At 37.9% G+C, this 11,309-nt stretch overlaps 2 protein-coding genes across 2 annotated transcripts; one reads left to right on the forward strand and one right to left on the reverse strand.

Moving 5' to 3' along the window:
• The first annotated feature begins 244 nt into the window (after positions 1–244).
• Positions 245–2,793, forward strand: LOC104242781 (uncharacterized). Its single transcript, XM_009797858.2, has 2 exons — positions 245–654; positions 1,752–2,793. The coding sequence occupies exons 1-2, from the start codon at positions 320–322 to the stop codon at positions 2,404–2,406; spliced, it is 990 nt and encodes a 329-aa protein (XP_009796160.1). The 5' UTR covers positions 245–319; the 3' UTR covers positions 2,407–2,793.
• A 1,883-nt stretch (positions 2,794–4,676) lies between these two features.
• Positions 4,677–9,442, reverse strand: LOC104242780 (uncharacterized). Its single transcript, XM_009797857.2, has 4 exons — positions 8,198–9,442; positions 7,965–8,114; positions 5,954–6,139; positions 4,677–5,301 (listed from the first exon to the last, which is right to left on the reverse strand). Exons 1-4 carry the CDS (start codon positions 9,236–9,238, stop codon positions 5,221–5,223), a joined length of 1,458 nt encoding a protein of 485 aa, XP_009796159.1. The 5' UTR covers positions 9,239–9,442; the 3' UTR covers positions 4,677–5,220.
• Between the last annotated feature and the right edge of the window lie 1,867 nt (positions 9,443–11,309).

Raw genomic sequence — 11,309 nt, forward strand, 5'->3', positions numbered from 1 at the left:
GATTTCGGCCCAAGTGACGTTTTGCCGCTCCTCTTCACGCAAATTCTTGGTCAGATTTCGACCCATACCACCATATTTTACATTTAATTTTCTCAGATAAATATTATAGTACAAAGTAATGAACCTAGTAAAACACGCCCAAAATTATCCTGTCAATGTAAAGAGTACAATCGTATCGTGGAGAAAATAAAAGGTAAGAGTACAATCTGTTAAACACGTGGTATAATAGATGCAAAGCTCGTAGCACTCTCTGCCATTATTGAACTACAAAATCTACAACAAAATACAGTAAGGCAGAGATATCTCACCACTTGCTCTCATGGCTCTACTATCATCATCATCGAAAGGAGTGGTAATATCTCTGCCGGTGCTGGTTCTCACCGGCGCCGCCTTTTCCGCAGTACTCCTCTTCTTTCTTTTCTCCTCACCACCACCTCCAGCTCCGTGTAATTGCCTCGTCACTCCAACAACCACCACTGTCGCCGCCGTTGGTGGATCCAGATCCGGCGCCGGAGAGAGGATCTCGACGACAATAGAGGATATAGAATGGGTGAAGAAACAGATCGAGGGAAATGGACTCCATATGGCGGACAATGTGCTGCGCAAAGGGATCAACCCTCGTACTCGCCAACAACAGCTCCAGGATCTACTTCAGTATGAAACTTTTCCAATTTATGTTTCATTTGATTTAGCAGTTAAAAAGATCATGCCTTTAGTGTGATTGCTCGTAAATTCTGTAATTTTGTTGAACTTCATGATAGTTTTGTGGTTTTATTGGAATTTGTTTATTCTTAGGAAGTACTAAGTGACTGCAGATTAAGTTAGAAAGATATCCAGTCGAAGCATCTGCGAGTTCATGCTTTTTTAGTATAATTACTACTTGGCGGTTTTGTTTCAAGTGTTCTAGATTTTTACTATTGAATTAGATCTTCGTGAGAGTTTCAATAATCTATTTAAAATAATATAGGTGGAAATTGATAAACAATGTAGACGAAATTATATGATTAACTTAATCTTTGATCTATATTTAAAGAAAGATAATAAGTGGCTTATATGGTAATAAGCATTTGTGTTTTTCAAAGGCTATGTGCAAGGGAATCGAAAATGAGCAAGAAGGCAATGAGTCAGAAAGTTCCATATTAATTTTCTCTCTAAAAGAAAGAGCTCCATCTTATTCTTTTCCTTCAGCTAGTTTTTGATTTGTAGAAGGAGAAATAGATGATTAAGAAGAGATTGAACTTTTTGAAGTATTGGTAAAACATGAAACATAGCTCTAACGAGTAACATATATCTATTTTAATGGAACTTCTTCTCTCTTATGGTTTCACCGCCCTCTTTCTCTGTCTCTTTCTTTCCTTTCTTTTTGAAAGATAATGCGTACATGTCTGTAGTTCAAATCACAGATAGGCAATGGGAATTCTTTAATAGGTGCTTTCCTCTTTTTTGCATGAAGAACAATCTATGGCTTGGCAAAATCAAAGTAAAATTATTGGGATATTCAATCGTTTAAGACTCTAATGGCTACCCTTTTTTTAGTTTCTTCTTTACTTATGTTCACTACTTCTTTTTCTGTAATTTTATTCATCTTCTTTTCACTCTACATTCACATATGTATTATTGCAACTTCCTGATGAACCATCATTTACCTTTTCCCAAGTCGGGTTCCAGTCTGAAGTGTTCATCAAGTGCTAGCGTTAGTGGCTAGTAAGTTGTAACTTGGCATGTTAATGGAACTTCTCTGTTTTTTTCAGGTTCAAGGGCATATCACACTATGAAGGAGAACAAGCAAATAATCACACTGCCCTTCCTTGTCCTGGTGAACTCCTTGTAGAAGAGCACCATAGCAATTATGGAGAGCCATGGGCAGGAGGGCGGGATGTTTTTGAATTCCTTGCGGAGTCAGCCCATCTAACTCCAGATTCCCAAGTTCTTGAGATTGGATGTGGGACTCTTCGTGTTGGATTACATTTCATCCGGTATTTGAACCCAGAACACTTCCACTGTCTCGAGAGAGATGAACTTTCTTTAATGGCTGCATTCAGGTATGAGCTTCCCGCTCAAGGTTTATTAAACAAGCGCCCTCTTATTGTTAGAGGTGAAGACATGGATTTCAGTAAATTTGGATCCGGAACCATGTATGATTTGATATATGCAAGCGCTGTGTTTCTTCATATGCCTGATAAACTTGTTTGGGTTGGTTTGGAGAGGTTAGCTGGTAAATTGAAACCTTTAGAAGGTCGAATCTTTGTGTCACATAATATAAAGTTTTGTTCACGATTGGGAGGAGAAGAATGTACAAAGAGGCTGAAGAATTTAGGGCTGGAGTATATTGGCAAGTTTACCCATGATAGTTTGCTATTCAATCACTATGAGATTTGGTTTGGATTTAGGCGAGTCAGAGCTTGAATTCGTGTAGAGAGTTGTTTGAAGACCTAATATTCTTATGCCAACATCTATCAGGCTGCGCCTGAAAGCACGCTTTCATCATGTACATTCTTTTATGCAATGTCTGGCACGAAATCCATCTTTGTCGTTTTCTGTGTAAGAGATGCTTCAGTTTCCTGCTTGGAGGTGGATCATCATTGTCGGATCCTAACCTTGAAGAATCGAGTTTTAGCTATAGCCGCTGACCACGTGAAGAAGAAATGATTTGTTGCAGTAAAGCTGACTTATGAGACGAGGTTATGATATGTTACCATACCCGAGTTTGTAATCTTCGCACTATATTGAACATCTAGTTGTAGCAGTTTTTTTTATCATCTGCTATTTGTGCATTATTTAATGACTTATGTAGCATGCGCTCTACTTGTTAGTTGTTAGTCTTGCTTCTAGATTTTGTTTAATGCAGTTTGGAATTCTTTTAATGAATGAGGTATAAATCATTTCCCCCCTTCAAGTGATAGCCGGAGAAGATTTGCATTATGAAAGTACAAAAACTCAGTCCCTTCTGTACATGTAACGAACTATAACTACATTCAACCTCATGGGTGCTTAAGCACCCATTGTATTTTAGCCAAACATTATACACTTTTATATTGGAAACTAGTGATTATATACAATATTATTGATTGAGCATCCCATCATAGAAATCAAAAGTTCATTTACGACACTTGAGCACCCATGAATAAAAAATCCTGGATCTGCCTTTGCGAACTAAGGAATTCTACTCCGCTTCAGGTACATCTGTCACCCTACTCCAAAAAGCTAGCACAAGGATACATCTTATTTCAATCTCATATATCAGTACGCTCGCGCATACACACAACCTTCTTCAAAAAATTCTAAATTCTTTCCCTTCGTGGGGGCATTTGTAGCTCTACATTCAGGCAGTTGATAACCTTTTGGGGAAACTTGAACCCTTTTTGCTGATGAAAGTGGTATTACTCACGATAGAGAACATCAACATTTTGATTCTATGCAATTGGATAGAACTACTTGTACAAATGAGATTTCAACTTAAAGGATATTGATGGTTGGTGGTTTGAGCACCTCTCTACTCTTTGAGACTTTCATAAACTGAATTTTTTCTCTCCAAAACTGCAGGAATTAGTTTGTTTCAGTGGTGACTTGATTAAGTTTCCATCTTCTAGTATGGGTCACTTGATTACTTTGCAATCTAACATTGAACATTGATGAAATGCAAAAATAGCCAGATTTACAAGTGGTAACGAAAAAATAGCCACAGTTACAAAAGTAATCGAAATTTAGTCACTTTTTATGTAAAGATAAATCTGAACGAAAACACTGTTCAAAATCCGGAAAATATTCCAGCACAGTATACTGGAGTTCCAGTATAATATACTGGTCCAGCATAATATGCTGGAAGTTCATACATAGGTGCCCCAGTCTCCAGTATATTTTGCTAGAATTTTCCGTGTGTTGGAGTTTCAACATAATATGCTAGAAGTTCATACACAGGTGCACCAATCTCCAATATATTATGCTGGAACTTTCCGTATTGCAGCAAAATAGTAGCTATTTTTCAATTACTTTGCAAACGCTGGCTATTTTTCAATGACTAGTACGACAACTGGCTAGCCCATGCTATTTTTTACTCTTTGAAATCTAAAGTACTGACAACTAAATTTTGTGCAATGAGAATAATTAGAATATAGAGCCCAAAGAGCAAAATTAACTTTTTAAGTCGACTAGCTAACAAGGTCGTACACCAAGACAACTATTCACTTGTCGCGAGTCTCCTATTTTGTTACAAGTGACATTTTCACCTGTCAAGTGGAGCTTAAGATAACTTTCCTTACCAGCTCAGCTCACCTTTCTTGAGTTCTACTATATATTGAATTTTGTTCCCAAACTTTTGAGCCCAGGCACTGTCCTTAATTTTAGATCAGAGTAAAAGGCTCAGTGGAAAAGAGAGACATAACAGGGAGTACATATATGAGAAAGAACTCGACAAAAACGAGAAGGTACTTCATTGCTTTAACCTTAGAATAGAATTCAACCGAGAGCCTACACAATACTGATTGTCAACTAAAACAATTTTAACTTTCTAAATTAGTTTGATGTAGAAGTGGATTTCTTGAAAAATAAAATACTGAACATGTTGCGACAAACCAAAAAGGAAACAAGAAATGAGTGAATTGCTTGTGTACAGTTATCCCACAAGGATAAACATTCTAACTTATTTGAGTTTGCTAGAAAAAAACTAAGGAATTCAATAGGATCATCCCAGGATAATAAATCCAAACTTTCAAATTTATACCTAACATTACAGTAATCCTCAATGTCCCGTAAAAGATTACTGTCGCAAGAAATTTGGTTTACAATAATCATGTGATTCAAAAGGAACAATTGCAAGAAATTTAACCTCCCCAAATCGAGGGTTGAAAATCATTATTTCCAGAAGTATGCTCCTAGTATCTTGCGGCCAAGACAGATGTCTGAAGGTAGGCCATCTATTTCATTACATTAGTATTAAGCAAATCCAAAAAATCCCTGAGCTCTAAGAAGGTACCAGAAATCATCTTCAAATTATTGAAAACTGAGATGTCTCAATGCCGGTGGAGAGCCTTAAAACAAAACTACCGTTATATGTCACAACTCAAAAAATCAAAAACGTCCGTAACAGAAGCCAAATGCTCAGCATTTCTAATAAACAAACGTGAACTGCAGTAGTTCCTAAACACCACCCTGATCATAATGCTGCTGTTTAAGCACCTCTTGCTCAAATTCAACGTTAAAGATTATAGAGAATGAAGTGATCTACTTGTAATGCTGAGAAACCTCCCATACAGCCTTATCCATGAACTGGCATTTCTTGTCAAATCCCCACCCTGGGTTGCTCTGTTTAGATAGATAACTGTCAGATATTGCGCCATAGTAGAAACTTAAGAAGCGAGCGTCCAGGTAAAAGATGAAACAGTTCAAGATATCTTTATTTCTAGATTCATGATTACTTGACGAAAAGAAATAAATAGATCAACTGTAATAAGAACTTTCAAAGGAAAAAAAATCTTCAATATAAAAAAAAAAAAGAAAAAAGAAATAAGAAAAATTATGATAAACTGATTATAGTCAAATTGAACACCACAAAAAAGGTAGGCATCCACAAAAGCAATGTCTAGTCCCTCAACATTCAATGATATACTTCCTCCCACAACAGCAACGTGTCTACAAAACTCCACTGAGTATATTAGAAAAAACGGGTGGTTGTGCTAGTCTATTTTAAAACTACTACTAATAAGGGAAGACAGTTATTCTTTTATAATTAAAAGACGATAACAGTTCTTGGCAGGAATATTATACTAAATAAAGAAAATAGTTGATTTCTTGTATAATAAGTTAGTTTTTCTTTTCTTTTATGCTCAGAGAGGTGTCTTTCATTCTTAGACCAATTTGCTATTCTGGACTTTCAAAAAATGAAGTTCCGTACTGTTTCATTCTTATTAGGCTTAAGCTATTACTGAAAGCAAATAACCAGTTGATAATACTTGACCTGTAGAGACAGAACAGCACGCTCCGTGAACCGCTTTACTGAATTAGGTGCACTTTGTGGAAGAGTTTTTGCCACTCTTTCCAGCTCTTGTTGCTGTTGTTTTGCCGTGACTCTATCAGGTCCACTGTAGTAATCAACAATCTCTTTCATAAGTGGGACTGTCTCCATAGTTTCTTCGATGACTTTCTGAGAGGGGAAACAACAAATGTAATGCCAGCTGAAGAAGATGATCATCAAAGAAGAAGGTGCCAAAAGAATAGCCGCTTAATTGAGTTCACAATAAGCAATAAGACCATTACGTCAAACAGATGCAATTTTCCATTAATGGACAAAACATTGGGAAATGTTTTGAGGTTTAAACTCATGAGCCTTGCAAGACATGGCTTCTTAGGAGATTCCACAGTTGAAAATAGAATTGGGGATAAAATGAGACCACGCAAAAGTAGATGATAATCTATAAGCGTCACAGACATAATATTGTAGAGCAAAAGTGAAAATCACCAATCGGAATATTAAGGACTACATGCAAAATAAGCAAGAAATAATCAGATAACCTAATCTAATGTACATTAAGTGAGAGGTTTCATCCTATTTGTCTTGCCATTCAGCCACATTATTGGGCAATTCAGACATTTCTGCTCTTTTACCTTTCTTTTACTAGTTGATTGTGATTTGGGCTCGCGGTCTAGCCAGATACTGCCCCCTCAAGGATTTTCGAATATGCTTTTATTGCTTTATTTCCACTTGGAATCTGGCGATGCAGAATTACTATTATGTCCTCAATTTGGTTTATCCTTCGTGTTTTGTTCATGGAACACGGTCTAAGATGAACTTAAAAGGGGAACGTGGTCAGTGAGATTCATATAGCCAAGTTGACTTTTTTAATTGATCCTTCTTTGTAGGAAACTTCCACAAAGACTTCTTTTTCAGAAGGCTTGATTGAAAAACCCGAGACTTTTGCAAACTGCCACTAGAATCTCCCAATGTTCGGGAATCTAGAGTCCACTGCATAATCACTATAACCACATGTGCCTTAAATCCTTCTTTCACGCTACTAGTCTACACATAAATTTGTGTACTACTCTAGATTCCAATTGTAGCTGCGCATTGCTGTACCAATACCCTAAAGAACTTGTGAGTTTGTCAGCCTAATATTCATACCACCACATCAATACTAGTGTAGTTCATACATTAGGTGCACCAGCCTCTCTCATTTTCTCCCATTGTCGTGGAATTTACTATTTTGTTGCAGAGGGGTCCAGACATAGCAATATTTCTTTATGAACATGCTTAGTTGGGAGAATCTGGCTTTTATGCAATTCCCAAAGATCTTTTTTTCTTCGAGAGGTAAGGCAGGAAACAATTTCAAAAGATCTTCACTAACCAAAAAGGCATCACATAGGCTTCTTTTTGCATATAGGGCAAATTACTTTAAGAAGAGATTGACAGCTGAACTTTTAATACTGGAAATGATATAGAAGCACTCAAAAGACAGATGAGACAGATCAGATTTGTTGTAGGCGATAGTATACTCGATAAATTTCCAAGTAGGAATCAGTGAAGTCCTCTAGGTAGGTTTAAGAAATAAACGTGAGTAGAGGCAATAAAGTACCATACATAATTGCTCAAACATTTTAGCTATCCGTGAAGCATAAAGAGTAAAAGCAAATTAAAGCAGAAAGAGACATAGAAATATGAAGATCTTACAAGCACATAGTTCAAACAATAGGTCAAATCACAGATAGAGGAAATGGCGGCATGGTTTAAGAATCTAATATTATATCAGATAAGGTTATCGGTATAAGTAATTGGACCCTTCCAATGTGGTTTTACAGAATGAAGATTCACCGTGGAGACAAAACCGAGTATCATGAATCCATGAAAAACTAGAAATGAAATCAGCAAATATTGAATATTCCAGAACATAGTTGAGGCAACAGAAAGACAGCAAACAGTTTATACAGCAGTATGCAATATGACAAAAGCAGAAGCAAGTCGGATCTCAATTTACCTCCCACTCTTCTTGATCCTTAATCCCTTCATATGCCATGAGGAATGGCTTCATCTTTTCAAGAGCATCCCGAAGGGAAATTGGAGGCTTCTCATCAATATCAGGATTGCTTTCAAAGTCTCCCATCAGGTACTCTGGTTCACACTCTATCTGTAGACAAAAGTAACATGAACAATATAAAGCAACTGAAGTTGCTTCAATAAACGAATCTCTCAACAAACTAAATGTATTACCATCATGTTAGTGTGGAGGGCCTCCACGTAAGCATCATCCATGGGAGAAGGCAACACTCTAGCACTCATTTCTTCAAAGGCTTCAGCCAATGTGTTCATAGTTTCAGGTCCAAGCTTGTTAGCCAATTTCTCCCCATCAGCATTATCACCTAGATAAAACCCACTCTCTAAACTATCATCCTCATTCTCGTCACGACGACCATAACCTCGTCCTCTTCCCCTTCCCCTTCCCCCTCTGCCTCTCATTGCACCACGTCCACCCCTCCCTCCAAACCCTCCTACCCCTCTCCCACCACCACCATCACCGCCTCCATCACCATCACTGTGTCTCGACAATATCCCTACAGCCTTCTTTACAGCATCCTCCCTACTCAACCTCTGGGGAGGTGGACTGCTCTCCCTCTTCCCTGAATCAGCATCAGCTCTCTGCTGCTGCTGCCGAACCCGGAGATGGCGATTCTCTTCCTTAGGCTTCTCAGATACAGGAGAAGAAGCTGTTTGCAGGGGCTTCCCTCGTCCCGCACCGGACAAAAGCGATGTTAAACTAGACGCAAGATTACTATCTTCTCTTTGTTTCGGAGCATCAGAAGAGCTAGGATTTGAATCAGATGTTTCTTCTTCTTTAGCGAAGAAAATAGGTTTCTTCAGCGGCGACGGCTGCTGCTGATGCTGTTGCGGCTGAGGTTGTGGTGGGGTAAATTGGCCGGGCCCACCTCGGCCACGTCCAGCCGGGGGATTAGGGTTAGGGTTGGGTTTATCGACGAAGGAAGAAAATGAGGGGAGAATTGGGGAGGACGGGAATGGTTTACCTCGGCCTCGTCCATGTCCGATTCCAGTAGGGGTAGCCGTAGGAGGGGATGATTCGGGTTTGGATTCGGGTTTTCCCGGACTGAATCCGAAGTTTGGGGAATCAGAACCTCTTCCCCTGCCTCTACCGCCGCCGCCGGAGAAAGTGGAAAAGGCGGAGGAAATGGAAGAGGGTGGGGTGGTAGGGGGTCTGCCGATGGAGCAGTGAGAAAGCTTGCTCAAGCTTCGTCTCATTTCTTGTACAGAATATGTATTGAAGATGAAACAATGAGATCCCAAGGAGGAAAGAATGGGGCGCGAGGGTTTAACGTCCCAGTATGAAGTGTTTGCAGTGGTGGTTTTGGGTTTGAATTTTGGAATTTTTTTTAATGAGGAGTAGTACTATTTGATTTAAGTTTTACAGAATGTGATTTGCTTGTAACAAGTTAATTTTCAAATAACCCAGTCTTAAAATTTGTAAAGAATATAAATACCTCAAAGGGTTACTTGTATTTAGAGGTAGGTTCAGTACAATTTTTTAAATGTAACTCTGAATAAAAATTATTTTATATACCTCAAGGTGAATTATATGTATTTGATCTCTATTCTATTTTATTTTGTATTTAACAAGAACAAGCAGAAGACATGTATGGATTCTTGATCGGGAGTATTCGTGTCATTTATATTAAAATATATGCTAGACTAGCATACATTTGTGTGTCAACGAGTAATTAATTTATCAAAATTTAATTTCCAAAGTTAATTGACTCAATTTTTGATACGTGTAGTTTTTTTTTTTTTTTTGTCAATTCAAAATTTTGTATTTAACCAATGGAAATTTTTACATCCGCTAGCCCATGGGACTCTAGAGCTAGATCCTTTACCGTATTCCTATTTTCATAATTGCAATTATGTATCTTTCCTAACATTCTATTGATCTATACATTGTTGCAAGTAGAAAATCTATTTAACTGTTCAAATATTGTCATCCATTTACTCCTGTGATGGCCTTTGATATGCAGCCGCATAATAATTTCTGGAACTCTTCCTGCATATGTAACATACTGATTCTAAAACCTTCTTCTGTTCCTTTCCAGCCATGTATAGTACACTGTTGTTGCAAACACAAATGTGAGAATTTGAGCTCTTGGTCTACTGTTGTTAGTCCTCTTGATTAGCCACTATACTTCTTTTTCCCAACTTCCAATGGAATGTTTTTCTCCAAACAAGCCTAATAATGTAGCCCATATTGATTTTGCATAAACACACTCAAAGAAGAGACGACCAAGCGTTTCTTCTTTTTGGCTAGTACACATCGCACAGTCTTTTGGCACATCAATCTTATATTTTGCCAATCTATCCACTGTTGCCAATCTTTGGTTAAGAGTTAACCACAAAATAAATCGATGCCTTGGTATAGTATCAGCTCCCAGTACAAGATTCTTCCATGTAGTTTTCTGAAATTGAGGCTTTGCTGCTGTATACACTGTCTTGATGCTAAATTTCACTTGTTTACAAAACTTATTGGTATCTGCTGTTGTACTTACAACCCCAAACCATTCTCTTATATCAAACACTTTTCGAATGATCTAACAAGCTTGCGTTGGAGCTGACATTGTGTTGAAATTTCTTCTCTTTATATAAAAGTTATGGATCCATTTTACCCATAAGATGTCTTTTTTGTATTGATGGCCCATAGTATCTTGCATAAGGCAGCCTAGCCTTGTTCCATGAGTAGAAGTCCAAAATACCTAGCCCCCAGTTGAATCTAGCATACAAAGTTTCTCCCATGACACTAGAGCTCTTCTTGATGGTTCATTGTTGCCCGTCCATAAGAATGTCCTATATGCAGTAGTAACCGTGCGAATTATCTTCTTTGGTAGTAAAAACACCTGTGCCCAATACGTTTGCATTTCGAACAAGGCACTTTTTATCAACTGCAACTTGCCACTATATGATAAACATTTGGTGGTCCAACACTTGATTCTTGCTATAATTATTTCCACCAGTGGCATATATTGAATTGTTGATAACTTTTTTGTTCACAGTGGCACTCCCAAATACTTGAATGGGAACTCCCCTAGAGTAATGTGCATTTCAGAGAGTATTGAAGTCTTGGAATTCCTCATTTACTCCCGCCATAGAGAAGAGCTTTTTTCCATATTTGCTTTTAACCCTATGACAACAGAGAAGTGATGAAATGCCTTGAGAATTAGCTATATTGATATTCTGTCAGCTCTGCAACACATGATCAAATCATCTGCAAAATAAATATGTGTTATTTTAAGCTTGGCACACTTGGATATGTGTAGTGAGAGCGGGTAAA

Source organism: Nicotiana sylvestris, chromosome 1, assembly GCF_000393655.2.
Source record: "Nicotiana sylvestris chromosome 1, ASM39365v2, whole genome shotgun sequence".
Lineage (NCBI taxonomy): Eukaryota > Viridiplantae > Streptophyta > Magnoliopsida > Solanales > Solanaceae > Nicotiana > Nicotiana sylvestris.

Bases quoted from the DNA above. Each gene is read 5' to 3' on its own strand.
- LOC104242781 (XM_009797858.2), top strand. From the start codon at position 320: ATGGCTCTACTATCATCATCATCGAAAGGAGTGGTAATATCTCTGCCG. The intron at 655-1,751 runs GTATGAAACTTT...TGTTTTTTTCAG, and splicing joins CAGCTCCAGGATCTACTTCA to GTTCAAGGGCATATCACACT.
- LOC104242780 (XM_009797857.2), bottom strand. From the start codon at position 9,238: ATGAGACGAAGCTTGAGCAAGCTTTCTCACTGCTCCATCGGCAGACCC. The intron at 8,115-8,197 runs GTAATACATTTA...TTTTGTCTACAG, and splicing joins CCCTCCACACTAACATGATG to ATAGAGTGTGAACCAGAGTA. The intron at 6,140-7,964 runs GTAAATTGAGAT...TTCCCCTCTCAG, and splicing joins AGGATCAAGAAGAGTGGGAG to AAAGTCATCGAAGAAACTAT.